The following is a 19,810-nucleotide window of genomic DNA, read 5'->3' as shown; positions in this document are numbered from 1 at the left end:
CAAGCACACGCAGATTGCGAAGTCTCCATCGTGAAAAAATAGGGCCGAATGAATTGGTCGAGTGTGCTTAGGTTGACGTCAGCGCGTAGAGTGCCGCGTTTGTAACTGAGCCAACCCTGACAAAATCTTCTTTACCACTTTTGTTTGGGATAATTGTGGTTTTCGACGGTTGTAGATTCGATTAGGCTGTTTTCTGTGGCTTGTGTCCATGGGGGTGTCCCTGTCGTCTTTTTGTTGATTGCCTTGAAAATACCTCTACTTTAGCTGAGACTGCGAGGGAAAGAAATTGCTCTCCTTAGTGGATTGTTTGCGAATTTTCCTCCACCTATTAAAGAGGAGATTCAATGATAAAAGTTGCACGCGTAGCTTGGCTTCATGATAGTCATAAGAAAGGAAGAGGTAGAGCGCACTGCATCTCGTTCCGCCTGTTGCACGTTTGTTACGAAACTGATCGGAGTCTCTTGGGCAGCTCTGTAAGACGCGGACCATTCTGGAAATAGACTCTCACTCATGTTCTGTGGGGATTCTGGGTGGCAGATGATGCACTGTGTGACGCCTGTTCTAAGACCGCCATGGATACTAGATCCAACATAACTCCCAAGGTCACGATATGGCGCACCAACTGCCATGTGTCATTAAAAGACCTCCAATCCATGTGTACAGAGGATGACTTTGTTATCTCCATAGCCGAGCCCTCTCGGTCGACTGCTGAGGTATTTATATGGAAAACTGGTGTGCTGGTCTTATAGAATCGCCGACAAAAGTTCTAGGGAAGGCGCCTTTACTAGAACGAGTTGATTGATGTTTAGGTCTTGCAAGCAGATTCTTCATTTTTTGGTCATTAATCAACTGATGCCGGAACATAGACCAGTCAGTTGTTATGGAGGGAGGACAGAACTCCGTTTTCAGTATGCGGAAAACTTCTTCAGTCGAAGTATGTAAAGTTGAATATTCGCGTATCGAGGCATATCTAGTAACTATGAGGTGACTTGTAAACAAATTTCGTCGTCTTTGGATAAAGGTGTTGAACCGTTGTCTCCTGTGTTACCTGCGATGCAGTTGGAAAAGAATTTCCAGGATGATGGCTCGCTAACTTGGATGAATTGCATGCTGTCACTAAGTACAGGCTCCCTTCGAGTGGCAATGGCTTCAGAACAAAGTTAAGAGACATCTCTTGGATACCGAGTCACTAAGCTGGGTATCGTACGCAGGGAGTACATAGCGGTGTTATGCAGGTTAGGCTGTTCACTGAGAGTGCCTGTATAACATCGGGTCGTGAAACTGTACAAAGCTCCTTCTTCTGGTGGCTGGTACTGCATGATCAACTGTAGTTGTAACTTATTACGATCATAATTGTATGGCCCCGTCTTAAAGACCTTTTGCTCCGTATCTCGCTTACCAGCAAGTGTTATGGTGTGGAAACCTTGTGCTTCTGCGCCTTCCCCGTTAGTACCTTTAGTACTGCCGCCCATGGACTTCTGTCCATCAAATGCAAGTCTGATCGTATTTGTAGACTGAGAAATAGAGTAAGCTATTGTGTGTGTGTGTGTGTGTGTGTGTGTGTGTGTGTGTGTGTGTGTGTGTGTGTAGCACCGCACACGTCTTGCTTAATGAACTGCCGGGTGTACGTACAGGTAGAGTATTTGAATGTCACTATTAATAATTACTAAGCGAGTGCTAAAATATCAATTCTAACTAAAACTACCCTCATCAAAGGCCAATCGACTGTCTACACAAGTAAAACCACCAAAGCGTCTTTAATAGTAACTATGAAGTGGACGCTACGACTAAACTATGCATAGAAAACTTATGGACTGCAGTTGAAACTATACAGCACTATAATTGAGTTTTCATTAGTGCACATTAAAAAACACTGACGCGTTATCATTGATACTACGATGTGGTGCGATAAAAACTACTGTAAAACAATGTTGCCAGCAGGAAAGACCAAATTACAGTCTATACAGGTAAAATCAGTAAGGACTCACATTTAAAACTACCAGGTGGACACTTAGACAATCTAATATTAAAAACGTGCCTGTTATGTGTCCGACCGTAGCCAAACTTGCATAGTAATATTATGCGAGTTTTCTATATAATACACAAAACCTGTACCTATTTCAACGCAGCTATAATAATGTGAGTGCATGCCATCGTGACCCATGCAGGTATGGACCAAGGCGCGTGTTAGGATATCAAATTGATTACCCTGAAGAGTCAGAAACTTTGTCATTGAAGAAAGGCCAAACATTTTCGAAAAATGTAGATGGAGTATTTTTCTCTTTGACAAGAAAACTCCTTCAACTTGCTTTAAGGTAGAACACTTGGAAATTACTAGTTTGTGGATGGTGAGGCCTTACTATCTGTAAAGAGCATGCTACTTGGCACGAGTTGAAATAGTAACTGAAGAATTAATGGGATCTGATGCAATCCATTTATAAATCTGAGATCACTCTAACTGCCACCTAGGTGGGAAGATATCGTATACATTTGTGGTGATAAAGTTTTAGTCTGGATTTATAACTTGGTAGAAGTAGTTCTCTCAAAGTAATATAACTGGTTAGCATATTTGAAGAGGCTTGTTTTGCAATAAAAATTTCCCAATTCTTGTGATGGTATGCACAGAATGTTTTTGTTGGAATCATCCTAGAAGTATGACGCGTGGTCTGAGAGTAAAATTCACTGCAAAAGGGGAACTGAGAGAGATAAAAGTTTCTATTACTGGTAATGCTTAATAATGTGGTCCCAGTGCAAAACTACGAAGTAATAAGTAAAGATTTATCACAAATGCAGTTTTCTTAGCTTTATAGGTCAAATGGAAAAATGGGGAAGAAAAATTTCATTATTTTTCTCTTGTACACACTGCATTCACTGTCACAACCATGTTGACACACAGCGACACTAGACTGGTCTATGTAACTACATTATTTAAAATTCCCAACCAAAATACCCAAAACAATACCGATAGGGATAACATGTCTACCTCACCAATCCAACTGCCCGAGCACTTGATGCCTGTATTATATACTTTTGAGAGAGTGACGTGTGAAGTTGTTTGCATTTGTAACATGCATTGTAGAGAGAATGTTGGCATACCTCTATGCTACTTTGATGTAGTGTGGCTGACATTTCTTTGGACGTTGTACTTATGGAAATTGTATATCATCTAAGCACACTGTTAATAAAATGACTGCTCCTTTGTGCTAAAAAAGTCAGCCTGAATTAGTCTAAGGTACAACTGTACACTATCTTTAGCACCTATTAAAATAGGGAAAATAAATTTTGCCAAACAAGACAATACCAGCTTCTGAATGTGTAATAGATGAATTACCAAATATATAAAATGTAAAAAAAAAGTTATAGCCTCTTTTTGTTACAATTTTCCTTTGAAGTCCAGGAAGTGAAAATGACCAAGTGGAGCAAGCATTTGTTTGAAAGGTGCACATATGGAGTAAGACCAAGCTGTAGACACCCGTCAATCATACACCAAAATAAAGGGAATTAAAGGTTCTTTGAACAATACCTAAGATATACAAGGTCTTTCTTTAAAGTTCTAACCCTAAGCAAATAGGAAACTGTAGTGTGCCATATATACAAACATGTTTAGGGCAAGCACTCAAATAATCCATATAGCAATTGTATCTCAACTACAGGAAAGTTCTGCCACCTCCAAAAATTCCAGTAAATATTCAATAAAATTAACTCCTGATCAGTTCAGTAACAACTCAATTAAATCTGTTTTTGTCAGATCCCATTATTTTTCAACCTTCATCAATTATTACAAAAGTTAAGGGCTTTTCCAAGTCAGAAACAAACAGATTATTTCTCCAGTTTTTCCTGATTTCCCGGTAGTGTGAGATCTCCCTATCTTACAGTGAAAGATCCATGTCAATCTTTCTGTTCCGGAGTAGTAATAAAAATTTTAAGTGTGCTAACATGACAGCCACACATGACGTCAGAATGGCACCATTTTCATTTAAAACCATCTACAGATAAAATTTTCAAGCTGTCTGAAAAGCATCTTTTTTTTTTAAGGAGAAAATTGACATTGGGATAAACGAGTGTGTAAAATGTTTCATGGCAGTCCTCAGAATAGTTTGAGTAGCAAAAACAAAACTGAGCTAATGGATGGATGAACAGTGGACAGCGTCCTGTCCAATTAGGCTCTCCTGGTCTATAGTCATTAGAGCTAAAATATGGATAACCGTAATGCCTGGCAATAGCTGATGGCCCATGTGCATAAAAGCATTGTGAACATGAGATTCCAAAGAAATAACAAGACCAACATTGCATAATTTATGGATTTTCATTAAACTCTGCATGCAATATAAAAGGCTTCATACCTGCATACAAAATCCCTTATATTGTGGAGGTAAACCAATGCCAGAGTGAGCGCCAAGTACCAAGAAGTTGAAAATGATGAAACCAATGCCTGAAGGACCCCAAAGTACCAGCTAACTGAAAAATGATAATGCATGGTAAACCAGTGCTGGAGGGAGCCCATAATGGTGGAATAACGACAATGCTGGAAAAATTGATGATGGAGCTGGAGTAAGCCTATGCTACCAAGTTGTGGAAAAAATGACAATGATGGGACTAGAGGGCATTGTTTTTACCTTCTTACCCTTCTTTGATATTGTGGGTTCCTTCCAGCTTTATTTTAGTGTCCATTGTTGGTAATTTTGTTTTGCAGGGTTTAGTGCATATGGTAAGATTCATTCAGTAAGATTTAAGTTACGTATGACATGTTCAAATTTTGAAACAAGATTTGCATATAGGACACAAAAACACCACAAATAACTTATAAAACAATTTATTCAACATACATGTAAATATTATACGAAACAACCGAAGATTACAGTTAAATGAATGTTATGAAGTTAATAACAGAATACAAAAAACTGCAAATCAGTGCACTTAACTAAAGTAGTTTCTTAAAGCCTGTGTCAAAGTATCATGGAGACCATTATATACAATATATTCTGTAATTTTAAAAAATCTTGGAAAATAATAAAGTTGTTAAGTTCAGTCATGTCATCGAACATTTAATGATTATTTAATGTACCGTGGATCTGAAAGTCATCGAACATTTAATGATTATTTAATGTACCATGGATCTGAAAGTCAACTAAATTTTAATGCTGATATTGATCATTTATTTATTATAATTGTCGCAAAGATAATTACGTTTTGAAGCAATGATCCATAATGATAAAAGCTGTGTGAATGTTGAATTCCTAGATCATAAATGTCAATTTTATAAAGAGTAGTTTGGACATACCAAATTGTTTTGTAATATACAGTCAAACACATATGCAAATATACTGGGATCATATTTTTTTTCTAAAGTGATATATTTAATCTGTAAGAAAATATAACTATCTATGTCTTGGGGTAAACAATTACGAATTTCCATCAAAATGAATAGCACCATACCATTAATAAATATTAGTAATTGACTCAATCTACGTGTATATGTTTACTATTTGCAAATGACCTAATTTCTTCTTTTTGCATGAACTTTTCTAGTAATGAATTATTATATGATATTTGCAAAGTAATTACATTTACTAACAATCTGAAAACAATACGAAACTATCCATTCAACAATAAAGAAAGCATATAATCCAGTGTTTTATAAAGTAAAGGAAAAGCAACGGTGAATAAAATGAACTCAAAGAAAACTTAATTACCACAGTTAAATGGAATACCAAAAAATATTGAAATTAGTACTTACGTTCAAATATTCTAACATTTTATAAACTTGGACAGAACCTATTATTCTTTTCAAATCTAGCAAGATGATAAGACATCTATTTATATTTACACATACATTATATTAGATTCTACAATAATGTCAATAAATAAAGCTTGCATTGCACAGTGTGTGACACAATGTTATGTTTTATCACATGAGCTTGAGAACACTGTATACCAGTAAGAAATAATTAAAACAATGACTGTATGTATACCTAATTCTACTGAAAAATGAATATAATCTGAACATCAGACAAATATATCTCTGTCAAATAAATAGTAAAAAAATTTCTGAATCATATATGGTGAATTTTTATAAATGGATGAAATTTTGTTCAAAGTGATGTCTACATTATGATGTTGCTTAGAAAACAAAAACAAAATTACTTAAAAGACTGTAGAGTACAATGCCCTTCACAAAGAAGCCATGGTGGCTAAGTGGTTCCATGTCCGATTTGCAACCAAAAGGATACATGTTGTAGTCCTACAATCAGATCAGTCTGGATTGGCTACAATGGTGCATCTTTCAGCAAGTCAGTTTACTTAAATTATCTTGACACAAAATAACGTCTGGGTCTTGACACAAAATAACGTCTGGGTCTTGACACAAAATAATGTCTGGGTCTTGACATAAAATAACGTCTGGGTCTTGCTGTGCCATAAAACATCAAACCAAACCAAATTACTCTATGATGTGACCTTTCAATTTTTAATACACAGTTCAACCACAATATAAAAAACAACAAAAAAACAAGACTGGAATGATTTAAAGTAATGGCATATATATATAAAAGCATGTAAAATTTAAAATAATCTGCTGATACACAAATGTGAAGAATGTTACAATCAATGAATTTTCAAATAGTAGCATTTGCAAATTTATATTTTTATGAAATACCTTAATAGTTCTGATCCATTTTTTGCATACTATATTTACATTAGGTCAACAATTCTTAAGTAGACTAAGCCACCATACATCGATCAACCACTCTTAAGTAGACCCAGCCAACAGAAGTCAATCAACCACTCTTAAGTAGACTCAGCCATCAACCACTCTCAATTAGACCCAGCATCGTAAGTCAATCGACCACTCTTAAGTAGACTCAGCCATCATAAGTCAATCAACCAGTCTCAAGTAGACCCAGCCATCATAAGTCAATCGACCACCCTTAAGTAGACTCAGCCATCATAAGTCAATCAACCAGTCTCAAGTAGACCTAGCCATCATAAGTCAATCGACCACCCTTACGTAGACTCAAACATCATAAGTCAATCAACCAGTCTCAAGTAGACCCAGCCATCATAAGTCAATCAACCAGTCTCAAGTAGACCTAGCCTACGTAAGTCAATCAACCACTCTTAAGTAGACTAAGCCACCATACGTCGATCAACCACTCTTAAGTAGACCCAGCCAACAGAAGTCAATCAACCACTCTCAAGTAGACTCAGGAATCATAAGTCAATCAACCACTCTTAAGTAGACTCAGCCACTGTAAGTCAATCAACCACTCTTAAGTAGACCTAGCCACAATAAATTTATCAACCATTCTCAAGCAGATCAGCTGCTCTAAGAGTTATTCTTTTTTCAAACATCAAAAATGAATGAAAACTCAAACTTTTACATGTCAATTTGAACTTTGAGCTAAGAAGAATAAACACGAATTCACGATAGATCTGTCAATAAAAACCAGCAGAAACACACAGACATATGGCATCATACAAATCAATGTCAAAACACCAGTTATAATCAAATCTATGGTAACTTAATTTTTAACCATCCAACAATGAAATAATAAAAAAATAACCTTATGACAGAACTGCGACATTTGTAATTTTGCTCGTGTTTCTTTTTTTGTTTTACGCTTTTAGGTGTTGGTAAAAAAAATTTACCATATTACATGTAATATCCACACTGTGCTCATAAAATAGTATCTGCATACATTTTATGAATCTGAGACCCATAATATATTTTAAAAAAAATGAACTTCAATGATTTCATAACAATGTCCCCATCACATAAAAATACTAGAAGTGTTAGCTTCCTTCAACAACAATGGGTGCTCTCCACTTTCTTAAGTGTACCATCTCACACAATATGGTCAAACTAAATAAATCATATGCTAGGTTCACTGTTGATTGATTTAACTCATCAGCATAAGCTGATACGAGACCTCAGACATGCACTGAACCGATCACATTATGGGATTTGACCACTCAATAATTTCTCATAAAACTTAGCCTATTTAGTGACAAAGGAAGTTTCTGGTGCAATACATGTGTTCCTAAGAATAAAGTCAGACATATAGGTTTATCTGCATGCTGTGGACACCAAATAAAGGAAGTAAATAGAAATTCATCACAATTCCTACTGAAAAGCAATATCATTTGATCCGTTTGTTATTTTGCATGTACAGATTTTTAAAGCAAAGTCAGAAGCCAAACTTTTTCAAAAACTATTAAAAATAAGAAAAATTTCATCCAAAATACAGATGACAAAATATTGCACCAAAAGCATTAATCATGAGACAAGGTTCTTCACATTTTATTTTTAAAAGTAAAATTCATATAGCATTTTTGGGTTCAAGTTCATAAATTTCATGTAATGTTTAACTCATCTAATCTTAACCTGTCTAGTTTTAAATAGACAAAGGGCTGAACCTCGTGTCCATTACCTCCCCCTGACACCACCATTTTTTTTTTTTTTAGCTGAGCGAGACATTAATGCAGATGCTCGCATGGCAGGATGGTTGGGAGGGTTTTTAAGTAATATGATTGGTCAAGTATTCTTGGAGAAATATAATTTACTTAAAAAATTGATTTCTCCTTTGGGTTGAGAGACCATTCCGTGTGAAGGACCTGGCCTGTCCTAGACATGTTGTGAGCCAGGACATTGAACCTGCCAGGGAAAAGGCTGATTTGTACATTGATACAGAGATTGTTGCACCAGCATATAAACTGTCACACCAGGAAACACAGGTCGGGTGATTTGGTGACCTCTGTTTGAGGAGGCAAGTCACCACTACTGAATTGTTGGACATGATGAATTGTTTTACCAACGACTCTCATCTTCACAGAAGTGAAAGGCCTTGATGACAGTCTTTATTTCTAGGATGCTGATGTGAAGAGGCCGCTCCTCAGGCTCCCATATGCCTCCTATTGTAGTGAAGTCAGGCAACAGGTGGGTGCCCCAAGTATTAGTACTGGCAGCAGCAGGATTCCCCTGGACATCCAACCTTGGGTATGCCATGGAAGTAAGGAGGATCAAATCTCTCCAGATGGGTTGATCAAGAGGATCTGAGAAGTGGCATCACTGAGTCAGCAGTTACACCTGAAAGGACACATAAAAAGACACCCAAGCAGGTCTGCCGCCACATTGAATGAACGGAGGAGACACAGTCAGAAACAGACTTGACCAGTTCTATTATTTTGGTGAAGCAGACATGAAGGAGCCACATAAGATTCCAGTCGGTGAAAAACTCCATACTCAGATAAACAATGTTCTGGGATGGATGAAGATCAGACTTTGCCCTGTTCACTAGAAAACCTAGATGAGCCATAAGAGAATGATTGTTCCTGCCTTGAAGCAAAGTTGAACTTGCATGTTTTTGAAGGATGCCATCAAGGTACACTGCCATCATTGTTGAGGACATTGATTGAAACAGAGAACTGATGCCTAAGCGCTGATGTTGAGGCCAAAGTAAAGAACTGTAAATTGGTGGGTCTCGATAAGCGAAGCAAAGATATCCTGAGACAGGGTGAATGAGGATGTGAAAGTATGCATCGGTCAGGTCGAGACTGTCTGCATAATCACTCCATCTTGAACTTTGGAGGAAGAATAAATTGACTACAGTGACTCAAACTGAGTATAGGCTCGAGTTTGCCATTTGCTTTTCAAATCAATCTGCCAGAACCTCCATGAAGATTGGGGAGGAAGAGAGGGGAGGAGGTTGACAAAACAAAACATGAAGCCCCTCCAAAATGACCTGGATCACCCATCCTTCTCTGTTGATATTTGGAGGATGAATATAGGTAATGGGGTAGATCATGCTGGGAGAGACCCCACCATGTCTGGGCTGCTGAGCATTCCCTTGCATAGGCAGGGGATTCTGAGATGTCCAAATGCTTGTGCTGGGGGGAGCAGCAAATTGGAGGGGTATGGTCAGCTGCTCAATTAAGGACATGAACAGTTCTAGCCATCACTTCCCATGCACTATCATTGGCTGGCACTGTTGGTATTATCAGCATTGCTGGCACTGCTGGCCTTTCCAGAACTGCCAGCTGGTGCAAGTGGTGTGAGTTCGACCCGGTGACTTGTTGTATATAGTCGAGTCCAGCCAGCACATTTGCTGGTTGCTCCAAAGCCAATGCTGAACAGGCAGATTTCTGGTGACATAATGTTATGTTGCCCAGCTAGACAGGCGATCTAACTAGGATCACTAAGATCCCTATATACATTGTGTAGTTGGCCCATTCCGACCAAGAGGTCTCCATGCTGGACTGTTGGTAATGTTAGGGCGACTGCGGGTGTTGGCTGGACATCTGGTGTTGATGCAGTACTATTATTATTTTGGTATTCCCCCCTTTATCTTCTCTGTCCCCTGATGTAACGGTATATGTTGGCTCCGTGTGACATTTTAACGTGGGGGGGGGGATCCCAGCATCCTCCACAAGGCTTGCCATGAAGGCTGATACGGGGTGGAGACTAAGGATGTCAGAAATATCATGCCGTGATCTCAACTGTCTTTCTTTCCCCTTTTCTGCTTTCTTAAGTATCGCAGTCCATGTGTTTTCCGAACAAACACTATGTTGCATGTAAACTGGCAGCTGTTAGTACCATTTCTAAATGTCTTTGGTATGACTCGGCTGGGGATCGAAACCCACAACCTCCCGCATCTGAGGCAGACACTCTAACCACTAGGCCACTGGAGCGGTCACAAGTAAACTGAGATATACATTTTGTTCATGCAATGCAGGGGTCATGGGTGTCCTCACTGGCTTTAAGTCTCTTGCATTCCGCACACTTTAATGATATGGCCCTGAAACAACACATAAAAGAAAAAGAAAGAAAAAAACTAACTCAGAAAGAGTAATTGGTTGAAATTACTAAACACTAGAAGATATGGTCTTAACGGACAGATATTTAAGGCCTTTATGGACTTAATAAAAATTAACCGTAAGATTACCAAAACCAGATTGGAAAATAAATATGGTCATAAATAACAAGCGAATAGTAATGTGTGAAATTTACTACAACGCTAAAGCTAAACAGACCAATAATTGAAAGTGTCATGACGTTATACTAAGGCCCTATGGACTAAATATTAGTTAAACAAGAGACTATCAAAACAGCAGGAAAATTAATAATATGAAGTTAAATATCAGGCAACATTAAATTATAGATGTTAAAGCAGCTCCGCAACAAATGGCATTAGCGTAAAAAGTCCATTTCACGCTCAACACAGAATGATCTTGTGCAGGTAAACGATAGTATGGTGAGACAGGGTTTTACATATGAAGTCCCAGTAAGTAAAAAAAAAATCAGTAACATTTTTGGCTTAATTTGTAAAATAATATTTACAATATGCAGGAGATAAATAAATCCACAGAATAAATCTACAACAATTGTAGGACACAAGGTAAGAAGAGAAAGGCTGGATTGTAGGAGGCTATATCACTGCAAGTGCAAAGCACAGAAATGGAGCTAAAAACTGGCAAAACATGGCGGTATCAAGGGAAGGTAATAGACTAAAGTTACTGCCCTTTGTCTGCCTGAAAATAAACAGGATAAGATGATTTTCATCTTTTGTAAGGCAGGATTCATGAGGTAGTAGGCTAATATTCCTAACATAATATGACAGGGCACGTATTTGAAGGTGAAAAATGTACACTTATTAAATGACAAGCTTTGGCAGTTGTGACACCAAAAAAGGGGGGTTGTATGGATATTACATCAAATATGGCATTAAAACACTTAGCTAATTCTAAAGTAAATATATTTTCAAAATCCTTGTCATAAACACAAAAGATTTCCACATAAAAAAGCAAAAAACAACAAAAGAAAGCTATTTTATGGCCTGATCACATACAAAAAAATTACGCAATGCAGTAGGTCAGTTACTGTAAAAGAACATTTTCCGTGTTAAGTTTTGAAACATAACAGAAGCACATTAAGCAATACTAAATTAAATGAATCTCAGTTGCTAATTACATCTTGCATGTGAAAAAAAAAAAAACAGTTTTAGGTGATGGGGCACAAATTTAACAATATGAATAAAGATACAAAATAAAAAGGTAAATATGATTTAAAGATTACACTATCTAACCTGACATTTATTTTAACTGACTTCACTGAACGGTAAGGTTAGCTATCTCATGGGCTGAAATGAAAATCCATATGAAATGAAAGTTAATAGTTTCTGATCATCATGAAAAGACTTATCACAATTTTCTGAAGGCCGACTTCTGAAGTCTGTGCAAGAAAGAGGCCAACCATGTTTAAGGAATATGCATACTACACCACTTTAAAAACATTTCTTTTTGAAAGGTACAACACTGTGATGTTCCAAGAATGCATCACCATAATGTGCAATATGAATAAAGATACTACCTTTTCAAGGTTGGTCTTCAGTCTACATGTACAAAATACAAATAATCCTACAACTGGCTAATAACATGACTTACAAAATTACCTATCACGATACAACATCCAAACAGCTCAAAAATTAAAAGTACATGAAAACAAGTATTTACTATAATTATCGACAATCTGTAAGGTGATGAATTATGTATTTACTTTTTTATTCACTTTCTTCTCCTGTGAACAATAAATTGGGCATGTAAACGCACTGATATAGATCATCCCTTAAAATGTATACAATACCAATTACCTAATTAAATGATTCACTAGGCCCAATCTGCAATATCTGCCTGATATTGTGTGATAAATGTGATTGATGAGCATAGAAAGGTGCTGATTATATAGATGTCATGAGGATTTAATGAATTATAAACCCTGACATAGATAAATAAGTATAATAATGATTTTGTTACAGATGAACAACATGTGACAGGTTTCAATGACAGATAGACACATTGCCTCGCTGTGAACAGCTTTAAGTGTAAGAATATGCTCATAAAAAATATCAATTATCGTCATTTTTTAGCAGCTGTTCTCTCGAAAGAATGGCATTTCTGCAAGATAATGAATATGTCCTACATTTCTAAATGGTGTTGTAAGCCTGACAAGTATGCTTTCATTACGCTTTTCCTTCACTGAAATGTGCATGCCATTATAAAAATTTAAATATAACTTACAAACAGACTTTGCTTATACCAATGACACCTTTTAGATGTCAGTCTTGAAAATACAAGTTTTTCATAATGCTGTTAGAACTAAAGGATTTAAACTGAAGTAATAAAAAGGTCACACCTATAAATTCGCTTTGCAACTGATACAACAGCCAAATACAAAATTCAGTTTTACAATAAATTATACACAAAATACATTTAACAGAATACAAGTCACAGACAGAATTTGACAGAAACAAAAACTCTATGTAACATGAAATTAAAAACATAAACATTATCTTATTTATTTAATGTGTTCAACTGGTAAGATGGCCACTGGATTTTTTTCCATGGCCAGTTCGCAACTGTGGTGTCGGACCCGCTTACTTCGTGGTTTGTTACCATTGTCGACAGCAATATGTTCAATGCTACTACCTTTTACTACTGATGACCTGCTTATGTTCTGAACATCTGAATTCGATTTGTGAACAGGTCTTTTCTCTGAGCAACTGAGTTCCTTCGAAAGAGTACATGCTGGACTATCATTTTCAACTTCAGTTAGAGTCAAATCTTTCTCTTCACAATATGAGGTGGCTGAAGACAAAGTTGATTTTAAGCTACTGGACAGATGATCAGATTCATCCCCTATAGAGTCCACATGTTCTGCTAATTTTTCAAGTTTGGACACGTCATATTCTCCCAAGGCAGTACCAGTGTTTTCAATCATAAAGTCTGTGCCGTGCTTGCCATGTTGAAGTTCTGAGACAAAGTCATCTGCCACAAAACTCTGAAGGCTGATATTCTCGGAAAAATGAACACTCATTGTCTCCGCACACTTTTCCCCTGAACTCAGTGAGGAGCGCTTACATTTTCGGCATTTGGTGGTATGAACTCTGCCTTCAAGGCCGTCTCCCAAACTGCTACAAGCAGAGACTGGAGAACCAGGGCATGAGCCTCGATTATTTTTCTCCTCTATAACCTGAATCATCTCAGGAACAGTGTCTGTCTCAGGAGCATACTGCAGATTGCTGGAATGGTTTGAAATGAGATCCATCTGAACCTCAGAGGAAGTCGTGATCGAGGCACTGTCGATTCTGAAAAATATGCACATTACATATCAAAAAGCCTCAACTCATATGTTAATATGTCTCCAACATCCACAAACAAATTATCTAACTAATTAATCCTTCAATATGATGCTATAATTGCAATGATCAGGATAGTTGATAGTTTTCAATGGTCATAGTAGGCACTGGTTGCATTGCAGGGCACTTGATTTGTGGAAAAGTGTTTTAAGGACACACATTACTAATGATATGGAAAATTGGGAACAGCTTAGAAATGGATGAACATAAAGTAGAGTATATATGGGTTTGGCTGGCCAGGATTTGTTAACAACTTATTTTTTTAGGAAAAAGAATCTTTGGAGAGCTTATCCTAGTTGTATTTATTGTATTTTGTAGTTTTATTGATGGAATTTCAGTCCTTTAACAGTCTTGAATTTGGAACACTCATTACTGAAATTGCACCCGACCCTTTGGTGCAGAATTGACAGCACGTTTCAAACACATGCAGGTCCAGAAAATGCTGTGGCTCGTATCCTTTTCTCTACACAGAAGCTGACGCCCAGGTTTCATCTATACTGATAAATATAGGTTTAATCATGAGCACTCAGAAATTTATGAAGTTATTAAATCTTTAATATCATGGTGTCTGCACAAGTTTGCTACGGGAACTGATTTAGTACCACAAGTCCTGTAGAAAGCTACAGCATACATCACTCCACATATGCAGGTGCAATTAACTTTACTATAAATGCAATCATATAGTTCTATTTGTGGATAACAAGCAAAAGAAATACCTTTTGTAAATTATAGAGTGACTTTCAGTGTTATATTAAACACATATTCAGATAAATCAACTGTTGCCAAGATGGGGGAGGAGGTGCAGTATGTAGAGTGTAGATTTTACTATGTTAGGTGGAGTGTTTTACATATTGGTTTATATCTATGAAATTGCTATTATAAAGTTTATACAATTTACCATTTATAGAGTAATCATGGTGAGCAATATGATATTTACTAGTTGTGTTTTGAAACGTAATGCTTCAGATAGGATCACTTAGGTCTCTACCACCATGCTTAATGGTGATGACTTCTCATGACTTTGCATCCCACTAATTTCTTTCAGTGAATGTTTTGAAACTTCATATTTTGTATTTTAATGGATTTATGTCTACTTTACTTTATTTTAAATTATATGTCTTCTAGGGGTAATTTTATATAATTTTTGTCATTTAAATCTCTTTTTCTGTAATAAACCATGTACAAATAGATGGTCACCTTGAACTTTTACTCATTAATTACATAATATGACAAGGCTGATAATATATTTCAGTATTAAATTGAAGAAAGATAAATGGTGATTGTACAAAAAGGTGACTTTTATTAGACAGTTTTAATGGGGTTTTTTCTGACTTTCTTAAATAAAGCTCAAATACTTAAATGTTGCCTGAAATGAACCATTGCTATATAGGTGAACATGAACTTGCAATATAATATAATATTCACTAAATTAATGTAACCTTTAACAAGCAGAACTATGTACATTGCGTACTTATGTATTGAACTACTTACTATTCCTAGGGCTGTCAAGAAAATCAAGGGTGGATATAGGCCACACGGTACTAATCATATTGAAAAATGGGAACCAGCCTGGAAATGGGTGAACATAAAATAGAATATATATGGGTCTGGCTGGCCAGGATTGATTAATAATGTAAGTTATTTTTTTAGGAAAAAGAATCTTTGGAGAGCTTGTCCTAGCTGTAACTGAAAAAAACCCAGAGACATTGTTTTATTGATGGAATTTTAGTCCTTTAACAGTGCTGAGTTTGGAACACTCATTTCTGAAATTAGTACCCAACTCTTTGGACCAGAATTTAAGGCACATGTTTCAAGTACATGCAGGTCCAGAAAATGTTGCAGCTCATATCCTTTTCTCTGCACAGAAGCCAGGTTTTATTTATACTGATAAATATAGGTTTGATCATGAGCACTCAGAAACTTCAAGTTATTAAATTTTTAATGTCATGATGTTTGCATAGGTTTAATATGGGAACTGAATTAGTACCATGAGTCCTTAAGGAAAAGGCACTGTGTGACAACACAACAGTAGTAACAAAAAGGCAGGATGACATTTAGAGGAGTGGATTGCCAACAATGGAGAGCAGGAATACACAACAAAATATCCTGGGTTTTAAATTATTTTGCAAGGACTTGTGGTTGGGTTTAATTCCATTTTTTAAAGCAAATGATAGGCTAAATGTGATGGCCAGTATATCTGGTGGCAGAAGAACCTGGAAAGACCCCATGAAGAACTATCAATCCACAGTAAGCTACTGGCTAGCTTCCTCACATTATGCTGGTCAAGCTGAGACTCAAACTCATACAAAGAGACATGAGACACATCAGTGATCTGTAACAGTGAGTGCCTTAGACCAATCAGCCATCTGCAGCCCTTTTTTTTTAAGGTTACTCCTTGTTTTATATGCAGTAATAAAATGAGGTTAGTACAACTTTAAGTACATGCAAGCACTGTTACAGAAAAGGAGCCAAATAGACATGCTGTCTACTCACTGTAAAAGAATTAAACTATCAGTCATAACAAAGGTTCAGTATATGACCTCATTTACCATCATCATTATGCTGATGCAAGTGTGACTCTTGTTTTGTTTTAGTCACTCTTAACAGCGCTTTTAACACGTTATTTGTGGTTTCAAATGAGAGTTAAGTTCCTTTCCCAAACACATTTTGAAAGTTTACCTGGGCTAGGTTGGGTGGGTATGGAAGCCATCACCCTTCAATTACAAGTCTGACGAGCAATAAACTGAACTACCATGGTTCTTTCATCTGAAATCATTGTAAAGAAGGTGAATAAAGTGATGCAGAAGAAATCTTGACAGGGAAAAACATAAACAGAGTATGTAGGCATTGTTGATGATAAAGCTTTTGCTATCAGAAAAGTGACACACGTCTTGCCATTACCAAAAAAACCCACAAAAAATCATTTTGCAACAAACCGGCATCCCGAGAGAGACCCTGCCAGAGCCTTGGTACTAGCATCATCTCCAACTGGCACAATGTTTGACTTTTCTCCAATGGATTTCTCCCCAATGCTGAAATTGGCCGACTCACTACTGAAACTGGCACGCTTTGAGGAGGATGTGGTGGCTGACACATCAGCACGGACCTCCAGCCTGTGGTGATGTAAAGCATGAATAAACCACTATTGTTAGGAACATAAAAGATATCCATGGCTATGCAGTACAAGGCTGTTTTGCTTTTCATTAATCATGTCAAATGTTAATTCCACTGACATCCAGATTTAACTCCTAAAATGCACTTTTAGTTTTTTTTCCCAAAAGATTTCATAAAGATAATGAAACTGAATTGTACGGTCTCTCATTGCTGATACTTACTTTGCAGACAGCTCTTTTAAATGTATCAGAGGTGCAAAGTCATGAATTACTGTAAAATCAAAAACCCACAAAATTAAGATTACTATGATCAAAAGTGTTGTTGAATAACAGACCTGCCAACCCTGACAAGTCTGTCTCAGTAAGGCAGTTGACTTTTTCCATAAGACTGACCAGTTCTCAGTACGGTGTAACAAAAAATCAATACCTGCTATTGTAAAGCTGGAAAACATAATGAAAAGTTTGATGCAGCGACGATAAATATTATATGCTCAACTGAAAAGTTTGTAAAGTATGCATAGCCTTTATTTACCACAAGTACAGTTGTACAAACTTTAGTTCCAAACCCTATGCAACTCAATGGCTTGTTGCTATCTCTCAACTTGACATAATTTTTGGAAATTCTTTTTCCATTTCACATGATGACAACAACAATAACAATAACAATAATAATAATAATAACGAGGACTTTGTAAAGCATCTAGTCTTTAGAAGCTCTAAGCGCTTTACAACATTAGACACCTAAAACATAAAAAAATCATATAATGATATGATTACAAAAAACAAACACCATGAAATTAGACAACATAAAACATGCTGAAAATCATTATGGTAGGAAACATTATTAGGTCTTTAAGTTTGTTCTTGCAGTCAAAATAGGCGAGTTTTAAGAGCACTCTTGAATGAGATCACTATCTTTTGTGTCTAAGTTCAGTGGGCAATTCGTTCATGTTGCTGGGTCCTGGTATGCAAAAGAATGTTGTCCATATGATTTTGTTTTCATAGTGGGAATATTGAGTATATGATTGTCAGAAGAGGAGCGTAAGTATCTTGCTGGTGTGTACACATGGGTGAAGTCGGATACATATGTCGGAATGGAGTCTGTCAGTGAAATGTAGCAAAGAGAACAAACTTTGTGTCTGATTCTGGATCGAATGGTAAGCCAGTGTGAATACAGAGCAGGAGGGGATGTGTGCTCTGATTGTGGTATTCTAAGGATGATCCGAGCAGCTGTGTTTTGAATTTTTTGAAGTTTCTGGAGTAGATTTTGAGATGAACCAGACAGAATTGAGTTACAATAGTCCAGTCTTGAAAGTACTAATGAACACACAAGTGTTTTAGTGGCATCAACTGAAAGATATCTGCGAATGGAGCTGATATGTCTCAGCTCAAGATATGCAGCCTTGCATATGTTCATGACATATTGGTGCAATGTGAGAGTACTGTCAAAAGTAACACCTAGATTTCATACTGACTGTGTGAATCTAATGTTGGTGTTGCTGATATTTATTGTTTGAGGTAAAGGATGTGAATGAGAAAGTCTTTGTGTTGTGATCAGAATGGCTTCAGTTTTATCATCATTCATCTGCAGCTTGTTACATGTCATCCATGATTTCACATCAGAAATGCACCTCTCTACACCTTGGATGGTAGCATCAACTTCAGTTGGGTGGCTAGATTTGTATATTTGTGTATCATCAGTGTACAATTGGTGAGACACTGGATGATGATCTATGACACTTGAGAGCGGCTGAGTGTATAGAATGAAGAGAACAGGACCAAGAACAGACTCGCCATGAAACATTCTCAAATTGGTACGTGATGTCCAATAAACGTAATTGTGTCCTTTCCAGCTTTCATTCACAACACTCTGAATAATTCTTGTTTATTCTTCTGTGTTGATTATTAACACTTTTCTTGAAGCTTATTTTCCTTTTTGTCTTAAACATGCATCGCTTTCTGGATGCCATTTTCAAAAAAAGTCTATAATCAATAGTTTGATCACGCAGACACTTTGCATGAACAAATAGGTGCAGCTTAAAGCATCTGGGTTGCTGTTGTAAAGTTAGTTTGGTTCTCTAATTTCACTAATTCTAATTTGAAACATGGATCTAAATCAAACACGGATGAACCAATTATCTGCATTTTTTTGCAATTTTCCTTAGTTTTTGCTTGTATGCAACAAGTCCGTATTTTAAGGGCAATTTTCATAAGACTTGTGGCAAAATAATAAGGGTTGGCAGGTGTGGAATGATGGTAAGGTAAAATAAGATATTATTGTTCGAGGTCATTATGGTATACAATATGACCGCACAAAATATGATCTCCATGTTAACATCCCTCTACTTTAAAACCATACAATTTTATCCCCATATATATTGATGATTCTGACGTTTTATCTTTCTTACTTCCTCAATATTTCCAATGCACAGTGCACAAACTTAAACCAGAGTTAAGGGAAATGTTCCTCTATACGACAGAATACATTAATTAATGACTCATCTTCCT

At 36.7% G+C, this 19,810-nt stretch overlaps 1 protein-coding gene across 2 annotated transcripts in view; it reads right to left on the bottom strand.

The window, feature by feature from the left end:
• Positions 1 to 4,797: 4,797 nt before the first annotated feature.
• LOC149783541 (E3 ubiquitin-protein ligase RNF19A-like) overlaps positions 4,798 to 19,810 on the bottom strand; it is a 56,055-nt gene continuing 41,042 nt past the window's right edge. For both annotated transcript variants that reach the window (XM_089931802.1, XM_089931803.1), the window contains exons 9-10: positions 17,126 to 17,302; positions 4,798 to 14,138 (exon numbers count right to left, since the gene is read on the bottom strand). In XM_089931802.1, the coding sequence (XP_089787928.1) occupies positions 13,349 to 14,138; positions 17,126 to 17,302 (967 nt within the window). In that variant the 3' untranslated portion in view covers positions 4,798 to 13,348. The remainder of the gene's footprint in view (positions 14,139 to 17,125; positions 17,303 to 19,810) is intronic.

This window comes from Sinohyriopsis cumingii, chromosome 14 (assembly GCF_028554795.1).
Source record: "Sinohyriopsis cumingii isolate HCF-2022 chromosome 14, ASM2855479v2, whole genome shotgun sequence".
NCBI classification, from domain to species: domain Eukaryota; kingdom Metazoa; phylum Mollusca; class Bivalvia; order Unionida; family Unionidae; genus Sinohyriopsis; species Sinohyriopsis cumingii.
This window is presented reverse-complemented; position numbering and strand designations above follow the sequence as displayed.